A 16,031-nucleotide genomic window follows, 5' to 3' on the forward strand; every position below is an offset into this window, starting at 1 on the left:
TTAGCCTTTTTTGGAGCACTAAGAATTGGGGAGCTAGTAGCTAGATCCCGGTGGGCAGCAACAGGTTTAGCACCAGAGGACGTAGTCATTCTCCCGGAATCACTCAGGCTTAGGGTCCGCCGATCTAAAACTGACATTTACGGCCAAGTGGCATGGTTATCAATAGCGAAGCTCAGCGGCCCGTTGTGCCCGGTCAAAACAGTTAAGACATATGCGGTATCCCGACCAGCCGCTACCCAGTTTTTAGTCCACAAGGATGGTTCCCCCTTAACAAGGTTCCAGTTTGAAACAGTGTTCAAGAAGTGTCTAGAAGCCAATGGGGTATCGCCAGCAGAATTTGGTACCCACTCCTTCCACATTGGGGCTGCGACGGCTGCCGATGCGGCAGGCCTGGCAGAGGAAGAGGTGAAACGCATAGGACGATGGCGCTCCAACTGCTATAGGCGTTACGTCAGACCTGGTTTAATCATCAGTTAAAAATAAATAAATAAAATAAAATTTTAAAAAAAGTATATATATATATATACATATATATATATATATAAAGGGGGGAGGGGGGTCCCCTAAAGTTTGGTTTGCATGATGCTTAGTTGTTTTTAACCCATGTTGTTGTTCACAGGGTCCCCCACCGTGGTTTGGATCATCGGACACTCCTATGTCTTTTGGGCCGCAAAGCGAGCAGCAGTCCGGCCGATGGGCCTCCAGCTGGGTTTCAGAAACGTCCAGGTGCGGTGGCTCGGCATACGGGGCATGAAGTGGGAACAAGTCTTTCCGGAGGTCCTCAACGCTAGTAGAGCCACTCAGGTCCCGGTGGTGTTAGTAATCCATGCACGTGGCAACGACATGGTCTCCATCCGGCGGCCAGAACTAATTGCTAGGATGCGAGCGGATTTCTGCAGGTTTCCAAAACTTTTCCCAGCCCTAGTCCCTGTATGGTCTGAGATGATTCCGAGGTCACAGTGGCACGGCGCTATTAGTCTGCCCGCGCTTGAGAGAACAAGAAAAGCCCTCAACAGAGTAATGTCACACCACATACAGACACTGGGCGGGGTAGTGGTCAGGCACTACCAGCTTGAATCGGATGCTGCTGCGAAAGGATGGGGTACACCTGAATGATATTGGGTTGGACTTTTTTCTTTCGGGGATTCAAGGTGGCATAGAAAGGGCACTGTTCCTGCTAGGGGGGGTCGGACCTCGTTGGTGGCATAGTAGCAGGACCTTGGCCCCCTTTCTCAGCGATGTAGAGTACCAGCGACGTGCCCGACCGGGGGGCACACACCAAAACGTTCGCTGAGGAGGAGGGGAACAGGGGTTACTGCTTATGTCAGATAATATATATTTAATAAAGCTGTGGCCGACCCCACCCATTCAAAGGTAACTTGGTCCGTATTTATGTGAAGATCACACACAAGGGGTTTAGTAGAGGGGAAGGGGGTTTTTGGTTTGGTCTCGATAAAGGCTCAAATACGGCCGGTCTTGAAGTGACTGCAGTGTTTAGTAGAGCACTGCATTCTCCTCAATAACTACCATGCACAGCTCCGTACATTTGTATGAATGGGGTTGAACTGCTTGCAGGTCATGTGACTGAAGAACGTGGCTGCGGCTGCTTCAACCAGATGATCTGTGGTCTTCATCTTCAATCGATTACCTGTCCATTTCTTATGCTTTTAATGAGATGCTCTCTGAGTTTTCTTCCTATTATTGTACATTGGGAGAAAATTGCATCACAGAGATGAAAAAGGGAGCAGATTTTAGCTCAGATTTACTCTTCACGTGTTATTCAAAGTGATAATAATAGTCAAAAATAAACCCGACTGTTTCAGCGTTGTTAATATCTGATTAAACCAGGGCTTACTGAAGAGGTGCAAGTGGAGCCGGTGCTCCTACTTTATTCTCTCATTTTGATGGCACTACTGAAGATAATGCTGTACTTAGGCTATACTTGGCGGTTCCATTGACATGCGAGGATTGGAGTGTGCCTGTCTGCCCACTGATCCATTCAGAACAGGGAGCAATACACCCCCATTTTCATGATTCGTGAGAAGGGTCTGTAGATTGTAGATTGATAGGTTGACGATTTGGGAAAACCCCTTTGATTTAATGAGAAGAAGGATGGGAGACGGAGTTGAAGCTGCCATCTCTCTGCCTTAACTTGTTTGTGGGCGTCCTGCAGCAAGAGGAGAGCAGCAGGGTGAAGGAAGCTAAATTCAGAGTATATGTCAGGATTCTCCATCTGGCTTTGACGTTACCATGAAAACCTGGGAAGCTTTTGCAGTTTCAGAGGCTTCCTGGCTTTGTCCATTTAGCAGCTGAGGAGGCCTATATAAGAACGCACATCCTCCTGACATATGTGCTGACTATTATGTTGCTCAATAGTTTGGCTATGACTCTCTGTATATACCTGTTTGGTCTCTGACTACTGGCTTTCTCCACAGATTTCCCTTTTGCCTCTTGATTCTGTTGTGACTTTTCCTGGTTGGATTTGTGACCCTTGGCTAGTCTCTTGGATATTGCTTTTGTCTCTCATCTCTGCTTATTTGTCTCTCCTGGTTTCGACCCTGCTATTTGGCTTCTGTTCTATCCACAACACTGGCTTATATACCCATATGATATTTAGTTTTATGCATGTATTCAAGTATATAAATGTATGTATGCATACTATCCATGCATCTTTTGCGTAGCTATTATTTTAATCATAGTTAATTTGTCCCTATGACCTTTGTTACTATGTGTGTGCTGGGGTTGTGGGTCATTTGATTTGCTGTCTTTGCTAGAATCTTATCAGCTCATGTGTAATGATTGTCCATCTCAGCAGGTTTCCACCTTTTGTTGGGGATATCCTCGGGTTATTGCCCCATTGAAGTGTTTATTCACCTTCCTTGGTACCAAACACCTCAGGGTCAATTGTGTTTAGTTAAAGAGAGTCATCTGAAACCAGTTGTGCAGTGAGGCTGCCTTCCCCAGCTAACAATGTGTATAAAGATGCTAGCATGAAAATGAGTTATTAGCTCAAACACTAGAACAGATCTGAAAACATTATGTGTCCAGACTGCTGATTCTACTTCTGGGAAGGTGGACGGGGCTCCCCAGACTGCGATTTGAGCTATTTTCTTCAACGAAGCTAAATATAAACTTTTTCTACTTTTCTTTTAATTGTGTGAGTCTTTCATTATACAGTATTTCCCTTATTAAAAATCATATTTGAATACAGGAGGACTTTGCCTTGGTTCCTGAAGCAGTGCATTTACTATTAGTACATTTATCTGTTTGGTGACAATTCAGATTCCTAGATCCAGCAAAGTCCATCTTGTCTCACGACGAACGCTGGTGAAGGCGTCTAGGGGTCTGTCTTGGCTCGAAGAGATGTTATGCTTGTAGATAGCTGCCTCTACTGCTCTACTGCAGTTATCATCCAGTTGCTTACTATTGCTTCTATTGTGGCCTTGCGTCTAACCATAACAGTATACAGTACAGTTCTGATGTAACACCTAGAAGAGTCTATCAACGTAGGAGAACACAAAAAAACCTTTACAGAATTGTACAATTGAAGCACAACATGTTTACGCTACCTCCGATCTTCTTTTGTGAACTTATTTTTGTAACGACAAACGGCGACGGCATAGTTTAAGATGAATGACAAGATTAGACACTTTGTAGATTGTTATAAGTTGCATGTAGTACATAAAGAAGAAATAACAAATATATTGTATAAAGACTTTTGATTTGTTCAGCTTTTAATCAGAAAGAGTTTGGGGAAGTCACATGATCATTTTCTGTAATGTAGATTCTATAAAGAATAAGATGTACTAAAAATTCAAATACATAGCTTTTTTAACTTGTCCAACTTTATACCCCATTGTAACTTACAAAGATAATAAACGCCAATCAGATTAAGATGGCCTTACTCGTATTCAATGCAACACAATAATAGATGGTAAATATATGACAAAGGGGAGCTGGGGTACTTGTATACTACCATTTTCCTCCAATATTCTCTCCTCCGTGATTGGGCAGCATAGGCTGTGCTATATTCTATAATAAAACCATTCCAATTGGCCCACTTGTGATATCCCATTCCTCTTTATTGCCAAACAGGAAGGGAGAATATAGGAAAAAATAGTGGTGTGCATAAGACCATTCTTTGATTTTTTTTTTTCATGTACACAAAAGATACAGTATATAAAGGCATTCATGTACCCACTCATACCCATACTTCTCAAATAACAAATGTTAAGCAAAGAGACCCAGCAAGAACTAGGAGATAATATTCCTACCACAAAACAGCACTACATTTCATTTGTAAGCAAACAGTAATAATACAAAAGACAAAGCCCCCCTACCCATTCCCACCCTTCCCCATCCCTCTATTATCCCTTCCCCATCCTTCAGAAACCTAGAATTTGTATAATACATAATGATGCTGCAACAGCAGGGCATAATACATTGTCTTTTAGCACTGGAATTGGTGGGACTGGAGCAAGGGACTAGGCTCTATATGAGAGCATTTTATATTCATTAAATGTGCCTGGAACAAGAAGGAGTGAGAAGCAACTCAGCGGTCCAAATATTTCCATTAAAAGAAATAATTTCAGTACTAACTCATGTATGTTAACTTATTCTGTCCTCCTTACAACCGATCCTATGGTTCAAAACTGTACTAAATCTTGTATGGGATAGAACAAGCACCTCTAATGGTCATGTTGAGAAATCTTGGTGCAATGAATGTAATAGAAAACAGAAGGACAGCTTTCTTCTAGGCCCTTAAGTTAAAATTGTAGTTGACTCAATAAGAACTATGATATAAAGTGTAAATGTTTCTTATACTGTCACCATAATAAGAGGCAATTAATCAAATCTCAATAGATGCTGCTGATTCCTTCTTGTTATACATATTCAGTTATGGTAACTTCATTAAGAGAATGGGCCATAAAACAGAAGAATGTCAAAACCATGCCATAATGAAAGCTGCTATTGTAGACCATTGGAGAACACATCAGAATTAGAGAGTTCATGTAGGATATTGATCCACAGCAATGAGATTACCAAAATCTAATATGATGTTTCAGTCACTGACATATTGATATGCTTTATACTGTTACACACATCTAATTAGTTAGTGTCACCCATTACATTAAATTTAGACTGGCCCCTTAAATGGACTTTTATTCAATGTCAAATTGACAAGTCACACATGGGCTTCTTCATTCAGAAGACTATTCATTGACAATGACATATCTTCATCGTTTTGTAATTTTTTTCAAAGAAGGCTATAATATAGGCCCGAAAGTTGAGATCTAGAGTTCATGATGTTTGTTCTAATTTAACTAGACGAATAACACATAATCGACAAGAACCTGCATGGTTGGTCTGAGTTTTAAATCCATTTTTCATACTACCATTTGGCTATAGAATAACGGTGCTCAGTAAGAGACATATAAACACCAGATTTACAAAAAAGGAACGAGATCTGTAGTCAATCTGGTACCATCTTCAGCACAGACTTACTGGGAATGTTCTTGCAAACATGTAATACTAATTGGTTCTGGAATTGATAAGTCTTCCCCTGTATCATGTTGGTTGTTCCCAACACAAGATGGGTTTCTCAGCAGAAGGTGGAATGCACAGGACATTAATTCGAAGCTTCTTAATAGTAAGTGTCCTTAGCTCTCCGGTGTGGATGTTGGTCCTCTTTTCTCCTCTCGCGGTGGGATTTGTGCTGGTGATGGTGGTGATGATGGTGGTGGTGATGGCTATTATTGTGATGGTGGCGGTTGTGATGCTGGTTGTGCGAATGGTGTCTGTGCTGGTGATGATGTCTTCGTGTTCTGTGATGTCTTCTTGCTGTTTGGAGAAAGGAAAGTTTCTGGATTAACACACACTTTTCTTTTCTTTCATTTTATAATTTAGAAAAGACGACCTTAGTTCCCTGAACCTTGTGGCAGTACATTGTATAGAGGCGTCACTATGGAGCTACCATTATAGAATGTGATGTGATCCTACTGTTCTAACTCCCACTGAAGATGAAAAGGCAAAGCCATCTAAGTTATTAAGAAAAAATATTTTGCACTGTGATCATTTTAACTCCTTCATGCCGTGGGCATTTTTCGATTTTCGTTTTTCATTTTTGACTCCCCTCCCTTCAAAACCCCATAACATTTTTATTTCTCCACTCTCAGAGCCATATGAGGTCTTAATGTTTGCAGGACAAATTGTTCTTTGTGATGCCGCCATTAATTATTCTGTACAATATACTGGGAAGCTGGAAAAAAATTCAGAATGGGGGATTTGAAGAAAAAGTGCAATTGTGTGAAATTCTTAAGGGCTTTGTTTTTACAGCATTCACTGTGCAGCCAAACTGACATGTCCCCTATATTCTATGTTTCGTTACGATTCTGAGGATACCAAATTCATATGGTTTTATTTACATTTTAACCCCTTAAAAAAATCCAAAAATTATTTTTTTCTAAAAGCCGCCATATTCTGACAACCGTAACTTTTTTATACTTCTATATACAGGGATGTATAGGGCGTCTTTTTTTGCGGGACCAGGTGTACTTTTTAGTTATACAATTTTCAGGAATTCCTATTTCCTTTCCTATCACTTTTTACTTTTTTTTTTTAAAAAAAAAATTATTTTAAACTTTTTAAAATATTTTTTAAATGCATTTATTAGATCCCATAGGGGTCTTGAACCTCAGGGGGGGTCTGATCACTAATGCAATGCATTGCCATGCTAATGCATGGCAATGCATTGCAAAAAAACGTAATTTCTTTTGCATGCTATATAGAGTAGCTGGTTAAATAAGATCATTGCAGACAGACCTGGGAGCCTTCAGAAGGCTCAAGGCTGTCATGCCGATGGAAGGCTGGCCCTGGAGCTTGCTCTGGGTGCCAGCGATCCCCGGCAAAATGGAGTTGCCCACATGCCATCAGTAAAATGGTGCCTCGGTCAACTTTGACCAAGGCGCCAAAGGGATTAATATCCGCGATTGGTGCGGACACTAATCATGGACATTAGCGCTGGATGTCTGCTGCATAAAACAGCAGACATCGGGTGGCTATGGCGGCCGCCATCTTTAAACACTCGGCATCCGCTGTACTAGTAACTAGGTGTGCACTTTACGCTAGGTAGCCTTTTTAAGTATAGCCATACATGATAAGATACCTACCCATGAAGGGGTTATAAAAAATTTTTCAAAAATATACTATTTATTGGGGCCACATGGTGGCTCAGTGGTTAGCACTGCAGCCTTGCAGCGCTGGAGTCCTGGTGTTCAAATCCCACCAAGGGCAAAAAACCATCAGCAAGGAGTTTGTATGTTCTCCCTGTGTTTGCATGGATTTCCATCCCATATTCTAAAACAGACATACTGATAGGGGAAAAAAATGTACATTGTGGGCTCACAATCTACATTAAAAAATAAAAAAAAAATAACGTTCCATTCATCCAGTAGGTAGATATAATGCATATGCGGCCAGCAACACAGACATTTATTTCCTGTAAGCATTGCTGTGGACATTTGGAAGGTAGTATACATAAAAGATAATAAAATATAAAAACATTCCTTGCTTACCAGTATTACAAAGAAAAAAGTGCGATTGCTCATCAAAGTAAACTATAATTGATAATTTATCTAAAATGTTTTACCTTTCATGTTCTCCAGTGCACTATGTAACATACATTTTGGTATATGGGTGATATCCTGTAGGAGCAAGACATGTAGGGATACTTACGTTTAACACACAGGATCCTAGGCTTGTCCCACCTTCCATTCTTGTGACATCGAATAGTTGGTATATGTCGCTGAATGAAGCCATCTTGGCACTGGTAGCGCACAGTGGAATGGATGCTGTATTTCTCTTTCTTTTTGCCAATGATATGAGCATTTCTCACCAGAGGAGGTGAGCTGCAAAGCACTATGGGAAAAAAATTCTGATCTCAGCTTCTGTACAAACTGTTTATTTCATTTTCTGCCACTTAAACGGGTTTTTCCATGAACATAACCATATTTAAATTTGAAGACATTAAAGGTTAAAGAAGTTTTCTAGAACTAAAAGTATTTTTCCATGTAGTCCTTTCCAGGATTCACCAACTGCATGTCCTAGCAGTTTTTTATTCATAGCCAGTAGAGATGAGCGAGTACTGTTCAGATCAGCCGATCCGAACAGCACTCTCGCATAGAAATGAATGGACGTAGCCGGCATGTGGGGGGGTTAAGCGGCCAGCCACCGTCAAAGCAGAAGTACCAGGTGCTTCCATTCATTTCTATGCAGCGTGCTGTTCGGATCGGCTTGCTCATCTCTAATAGCCAGTACACCCAACTCTTCCCCTACCTAGTAGACCCTCTGAGGATGTGCAATATTTACTCTCTTTTGCTACATACACTGTATACTGTATATAAATATATATAAACCAGTATACAGTATAGTGATGTATGTGTATATAATTAGATATTTACACACACACACACACACACATATATATATATATATACAACTCACCGGCCACTTTATTAGGTACACCATGCTAGTAACGGGTTGGACCCCCTTTTGCCTTCAGAACTGCCTCAATTCTTCGTGGCATAGATTCAACAAGGTGCTGGAAGCATTCCTCAGACATTTTGGTCCATATTGACATGATGGCATCACACAGTTGCCGCAGATTTGTCGGCTGCACATCCATGATGCGAATCTCCCGTTCCACCACATCCCAAAGATGCTCTATTGGATTGAGATCTGGTGACTGTGGAGGCCATTGGAGTACAGTGAACTCATTGTCATGTTCAAGAAACCAGTCTGAGATGATTCCAGCTTTATGACATGGCGCATTATCCTGCTGAAAGTAGCCATCAGATGTTGGGTACATTGTGGTCATAAAGGGATGGACATGGTCAGCAACAATACTCAGGTAGGCTTTGGCGTTGCAACGATGCTCAATTGGTACCAAGGTGCCCAAAGAGTGCCAAGAAGATATTCCCCACACCATGACACCACCACCACCAGCCGGAACCGTTGATACAAGGCAGGATGGATCCATGCTTTCATGTTGTTGACGCCAAATTCTGACCCTACCATCCGAATGTCGCAGCAGAAATCGAGACTCATCAGACCAGGCAACGTTTTTCCAATCTTCAATTGTCCAAATTCGATGAGCTTGTGCAAATTGTAGCCTCAGTTTCCTGTTCTTAGCTGAAAGGAGTGGCACCCGGTGTGGTCTTCTGCTGCTGTAGCCCATCTGCCTCAAAGTTCGACGTACTGTGCGTTCAGAGATGCTCTTCTGGCTACCTTGGTTGTAACGGGTGGCTATTTGAGTCACTGTTGCCTTTCTATCAGCTCGAACCAGTCTGGCCATTCTCCTCTGACCTCTGGCATCAACAACGCATTTCCGCCCACAGAACTGCCGCTCACTGGATGTTTTTTCTTTTTCGGACCATTCTCTGTAAACCCTAGAGATGGTTGTACGTGAAAATCCCAGTAGATCAGCAGTTTCTGAAATACTCAGACCAGCCCTTCTGGCACCAACAACCATGCCACGTTCAAAGGCACTCAAATCACCTTTCTTCCCCATACTGATGCTCGGTTTGAACTGCAGGAGATTGTCTTGACCATGTCTACATGCCTAAATGCACTGAGTTGCCGCCATGTGATTGGCTGATTAGAAATTAAGTGTTAACGAGCAGTTGGACAGGTGTACCTAATAAAGTGGCCGGTGAGTGTATATATATTTACTAGAGATGAGCGAACAGTGTTCTATCGAACTCATGTTCGATCGGATATTAGACTGTTCGGCATGTTCGAATCGAATCGAACACCGCGTGGTAAAGTGCGCCATTACTCGATTCCCCTCCCACCTTCCCTGGCGCCTTTTTTGCTCCAATAACAGCGCAGGGTAGGTGGGACAGGAACTACGACACCGGTGACGTTGAAAAAAGTAGGCAAAACCCACTGGCTGCCGAAAACATGTGACCTCTAATTTAAAAGAACAGCGACGCCCAGCTTCGCGTCATTCTGAGCTTGCAATTCACCGGGGACGGAGGTTTCCGTCCAGTTAGCTAGGGCTTAGATTCTGGGTAGGCAGGGACAGGCTAGGATAGGAAGGAGAAGAGAACCAACAGCTCTTATAAGAGCTAAATTCCAGGGAGAAGCTTGTCAGTGTAACGTGGCACTGACGGGCTCAATCGCCGCAACCCAGCTTTCCCAGGATCCTGAATGGAATACACTGACAGTGTATTCCCGTATACCCTATATATACCCCCGATACCCGTTCCAACGGTGTGCCCCCCCACCTTCACCCCAGAAATACACTGCAAGTCCCCTAGCAATAGAATTGGGGCTATATACACCCACTATTTTTGCTACTGGTATATAGTGCCAGTTTCTGACTGGTAATTCAAAGAATATATTGGGGTTATAAATACCCTCATTTCTTGCTACTGCCATATAGTGCCAGTTTCTGACTGGTAATTCAAAGAATATATTGGGGTTACGTGCACCCACAATTTTTGCTACTGGTATATAGTGCCATTGTCTGACTGGGAATTCAAAGAATATATTGGGGTTACAAATACCCTCATTTCTTGCTACTTGTATATAGTGCCAGTTTCTGACTGGTAATTCAAAGAATATATTGGGGTTACGTGCACCCACAATTTTTGCTACTGGTATATAGTGCCATTGTCTGACTGGGAATTCAAAGAATATATTGGGGTTACAAATACCCTCATTTCTTGCTACTGCCATATAGTGCCAGTTTCTGACTGGTAATTCAAAGAATATATTGGGGTTACGTGCACCCACAATTTTTGCTACTGGTATATAGTGCCATTGTCTGACTGGGAATTCAAAGAATATATTGGGGTTACAAATACCCTCATTTCTTGCTACTGCCATATAGTGCCAGTTTCTGACTGGTAATTCAAAGAATATATTGGGGTTACGTGCACCCACAATTTTTGCTACTGGTATATAGTGCCATTGTCTGACTGGGAATTCAGAGAATATATTGGGGTTACAAATACCCTCATTTCTTGCTACTGCCATATAGTGCCAGTTTCTGACTGGTAATTCAAAGAATATATTGGGGTTACGTGCACCCACAATTTTTGCTACTGGTATATAGTGCCAGTTTCTAACTGGGAATTCAAAATGCGCAAGGCTCCCGGAAAGGGACGTGGATGAGGCCGTGGGCGAGGTCGGGGGAATGGTTCTGGGGAGCAAGGTAGCAGTGAAGACACAGGGCGTTCCGTGCCTACTCCTGTGGGGCAGCAAGCATTGCGCCACTCCACAGTGCCAGGGTTGCTTGCCACATTAACTAAACTGCAGGGTACAAACCTTAGTAGGCCCGAGAACCAGGAACAGGTCTTGCAATGGCTGTCAGAGAACACTTACAGCACATTGTCCAGCAGCCAGTCAGACTCTGCCTCCTCTCCTCCTATTACCCAACAGCCTTGTCCTCCTTCCTCCCAAAATTCCCAAGCTTCACAGAACAATAACCCCAACTGTCCCTGCTCCCCAGAGCTGTTCTCCGCTCCTTTCATTGTCCCTCAACCTGCCCCTCCACGTCACGATTCCACGAACCTAACAGAGGAACATCTGTGTCCAGATGCTCAAACACTAGAGTCTCCTCCATCTCCGTTCGATTTGGTGGTGGATGACCAGCAACCCACCCTCATCGACGATGATGTGACGCAGTTACCGTCAGGGCATCCAGTTGACCGGCGCATTGTGCGGGAGGAGGAGATGAGACAGGAGTTGGAAGAGGAAGTGGTGGATGATGAGGACACTGACCCGACCTGGACAGGGGGGATGTCAAGCGGGGAAAGTAGTGTGGATGTTGAGGCAGGTGCAGCACCAAAAAGGGTAGCTAGAGGCAGAGGTCAGCAGCTTAGGCGAAGCCAGGCCACACCCGGAATCTCCCAAGATGTTCCAGTTCGTACCCAGCCCCGAAAAACTCCCACCTCGAGGGCACGTTTCTCGAAGGTGTGGAGTTTTTTCAAGGAATGCGCCGAGGACAGATATAGTGTTGTCTGCACAATTTGCCTCTCGAAATTGATTAGGGGCTCTGAGAAGAGCAACCTGTCCACCACTTCAATGCGCCGTCATTTGGAATCCAAGCACTGGAATCAGTGGCAGGCAGCAACGGCAGGACAAAGGCCGCCTGCCGTTCACACCACTGCCACTGCCTCTGCCTCTGCCACTGCCACTGCGCTGGCGATGCACTCCAGAGGACGAGCCAGGACACCACTTCATCTGCCTCCGCCACTTTGTTGACTTCTTCCTCATCCTCCCCTGTTCCTGTCTTATCTCCTTCTCCTGCACCATCAAAGGCACCATCAGGCGCTTCTTTACAACAACTCACCATCTCTCAGACATTGGAGCGGCGGCAGAAATACACTGCTAACCACCCACATGCGCAAGCCTTGAACGCCAACATCGCTAAACTGCTGGCCCAGGAGATGTTGGCGTTCCGGCTTGTTGAAACTCCCGCGTTCCTGGACCTGATGGCAACTGCGGCACCTCGCTATGCCGTCCCTAGCCGTCACTACTTCTCCCGGTGTGCCGTCCCCGCCTTGCACCAGCACGTGTCACTCAACATCAGGCGGGCCCTTAGTTCCGCGCTTTGCACAAAGTTCCACTTGACCACCGACGCGTGGACAAGTGCATGCGGACAGGGACGCTACATTTCACTGACGGCACACTGGGTGAATGTAGTTGAGGCTGGGACTGCTTCCCAAACTGGCCCGGTGTACCTCGTCTCCCCGCCTAACATTCCTGGCAGGGACACGAGAAGAACACCCCCCTCCTCCTCCTCCTCCACCGCCTCCTCCTCCGCCACCGCCTCCTCCTCCGCCACCGCCTCCTCCTCCGCTGTTAGATTGACCCCAGCTACGAGTTGGAAACGTTGCAGCACTGGCGTTGGTAGACGTCAGCAGGCTGTGCTGAAGCTGATCAGCTTGGGGGACAGACAGCACACTGCCTCCGAGGTGAGGGATGCCCTCCTCGATGAGACGGCAATATGGTTTGAGCCGCTGCACCTGGGCCCAGGCATGGTCGTTTGTGATAACGGCCGGAACCTGGTAGCAGCTCTGGAGCTTGCCGGACTCCAACATGTTCCATGCCTGGCCCACGTCTTCAACCTAGTGGTGCAACGTTTCCTAAAGAGCTACCCCAATGTTCCAGAGCTACTGGTGAAAGTGCGGCGCATGTGCGCCCACTTTCGCAAGTCGACAGTAGCCGCTGCTAGCTTAAAATCTCTCCAGCAACGCCTGCATGTGCCACAACACCGGCTTTTGTGCGACGTCCCCACACGCTGGAACTCAACGTTTCAGATGTTGAATAGAGTGGTTGAGCAGCAGAGACCTTTGATGAAATACCAGCTACAAAACCCTAGGGTGCCACAAAGTCAGCTGCCTCAGTTTCACATCCATGAGTGGCCATGGATGAGAGACCTTTGTGACATCCTACGAGTATTTGAGGAGTCCACAAGGAGGGTGAGCTCTGAGGATGCGATGGTGAGCCTTACAATCCCGCTCTTGTGTATTCTGAGAGAATCCCTGATTGACATCAGGGATAACTCAGATCACACAGAGGAGTCAGGGATAGCATCCGATCCGTCACAGCTGGAGAGTAGGTCCACACATCTGTCCGCTTCATCGCGTTTAATGGAGGAGGAGGAGGAGGAAGAAGAGTTGTCCGATGATGTGATGGTGATACAGGAGGCTTCCGGGCAACTTCAAATCGTCCCATTGTTGCAGCGCGGATGGTTAGACATGGAGGATGAGGAGGAAATGGAGATTGAACTTTCCGGTGGGGCCAGAGGAGTCATGCCAACTAACACTGTGGCAGACATGGTTGAGTTCATGTTGGGGTGCTTTACAACCGACAAGCGTATTGTCAAAAATCATGGAGGACAACCAGTACTGGATCTTTGCTATCCTTGACCCCCGGTATAAAAACAACATCTCGTCTTTTATTCCGGTAGAGGGGAGGGCCAATCGCATCAATGCTTGCCACAGGCAATTGGTGCAGAATATGATGGAGATGTTTCCAGCATGTGACGTTGGCGGCAGGGAGGGCAGTTCTTCCAGTAGGCGACCAAGTTCTCACCGGTCCACACAAACGAGTGGCACACTGTCTAAGGTCTGGGACACCTTGATGGCACCCCCTCGCCAAAGTGCCGCCACGGAGGGTCCTAGTGTCACCAGGCGTGAGAAGTATAGGCGCATGTTGCGGGAATACCTTTCCGACCACAGCCCTGTCCTCTCCGACCCCTCTGCGCCCTACACGTATTGGGTGTCGAAGTTGGACCTGTGGCTTGAACTTGCCCTATATGCCTTGGAGGTGCTGTCCTGTCCTGCCGCCAGCGTCCTATCTGAGAGGGTGTTCAGTGCAGCCGGTGGCATCATCACTGACAAGCGCACCCGTCTGTCAGCTGAGAGTGCCGACCAGCTCACTTTGATAAAAATGAACCACCACTGGATAGAGCCTTCATTTTTGTGCCCACCTGTGTAAAGCACCCCAACATGAAACTCCATGTCTGTACTCAACCTCTCCAATTCCTCCGCATCCTCATACTCATCCACCATAAGCGTTGCACAATTCTGCTAATACTAGGCTCCCTCCACCCTGATTTCCCCCAACTCTGCTGGTTAGAGGCTCCCTCCACCCTGATTTCCACCAACTCTGCTGGTTAGAGGCTCCCTCCACCCTGCTTTCCCACAACTCTGCTGGTTAGAGGCTCCCTCCACCCTGCTTTCCCACAACTCTGCTGGTTAGAGGCTCCCTCCACCCTGCTTTCCCACAACTCTGCTGGTTAGAGGCTCCCTCCACCCTGCTTTCCCACAACTCTGCTGGTTAGAGGCTCCCTCCACCCTGATTTCCACCAACTCTGCTGGTTAGAGGCTCCCTCCACCCTGATTTCCCCCAACTCTGCTGGTTAGAGGCTCCCTCCACCCTGCTTTCCCACAACTCTGCTGGTTAGAGGCTCCCTCCACCATGAATTTGCCCAAACTGGGCTGTTAGAGGCTCCCTCCACCCTGATTTCCACCAACTCTGCTGGTTAGAGGCTCCCTCCACCCTGATTTCCACCAACTCTGCTGGTTAGAGGCTCCCTCCACCCTGATTTCCCCCAACTCTGCTGGTTAGAGGCTCCCTCCACCCTGCTTTCCCACAACTCTGCTGGTTAGAGGCTCCCTCCACCATGAATTGGTCCAAACTGGGGTTTTTAGAGGCTCCCTCCACCATGAATTTGCCCAAACTGGGCTGTTTAGAGGCTCCCTCCACCATGAATTGGTCCAAACTGGGTTTTTTAGAGGCTCCCTCCACCATGAATTGGTCCAAACTGGGGTTTTTAGAGGCTCCCTCCACCATGAATTTGCCCAAACTGGGCTGTTTAGAGGCTCCCTCCACCATGAATTGGTCCAAACTGGGGTTTTTAGAGGCTCCCTCCACCATGAATTGGTCCAAACTGGGGTTTTTAGAGGCTCCCTCCACCATGAATTTGCCCAAACTGGGCTGTTTAGAGGCTCCCTCCACCATGAATTTGCCCAAACTGGGCTGGTTAGAGGCTCCCTACACCATGAATTGGTCCAAACTGGGCTGGTTAGAGGCTCCCTCCACCATGAATTGGTCCAAACTGGGTTTTTTAGAGGCTCCCTCCACCATGAATTGGTCCAAACTGGGGCTTTTAGAGGCTCCCTCCACCATGAATTTGTCCAAACTGGGCTGTTTAGAGGCTCCCTCCACCATGAATTGGTCCAAATTGGGGTTTTTAGAGGCTCCCTCCACCATGAATTTGCCCAAACTGGGCTGTTTAGAGGCTCCCTCCATCATGAATTGGTCCAAACTGGGTTTTTTAGAGGCTCCCTCCACCATGAATTGGTCCAAACTGGTTTTTTTAGAGGCTCCCTCCACCATGAATTGGTCCAAACTGGGGTTTTTAGAGGCTCCCTCCACCATGAATTTGCCCAAACTGGGCTGTTTAGAGGCTCCCTCCACCATGAATTGGTCCAAACTGGGTTTTTTAGAGGCTC

At 45.8% G+C, this 16,031-nt stretch overlaps 1 protein-coding gene across 1 annotated transcript in view; it reads right to left on the bottom strand.

The window, feature by feature from the left end:
• Positions 1–4,390: 4,390 nt before the first annotated feature.
• NCAN (neurocan) overlaps positions 4,391–16,031 on the bottom strand; it is a 195,828-nt gene continuing 184,187 nt past the window's right edge. The window contains exons 14-15 of the mRNA XM_075280411.1: positions 7,735–7,917; positions 4,391–5,841 (exon numbers count right to left, since the gene is read on the bottom strand). Of these exons, the coding sequence (XP_075136512.1) occupies positions 5,645–5,841; positions 7,735–7,917 (380 nt within the window). The 3' untranslated portion in view covers positions 4,391–5,644. The remainder of the gene's footprint in view (positions 5,842–7,734; positions 7,918–16,031) is intronic.

This window comes from Leptodactylus fuscus, chromosome 1 (genome assembly GCF_031893055.1).
Source record: "Leptodactylus fuscus isolate aLepFus1 chromosome 1, aLepFus1.hap2, whole genome shotgun sequence".
Lineage (NCBI taxonomy): Eukaryota > Metazoa > Chordata > Amphibia > Anura > Leptodactylidae > Leptodactylus > Leptodactylus fuscus.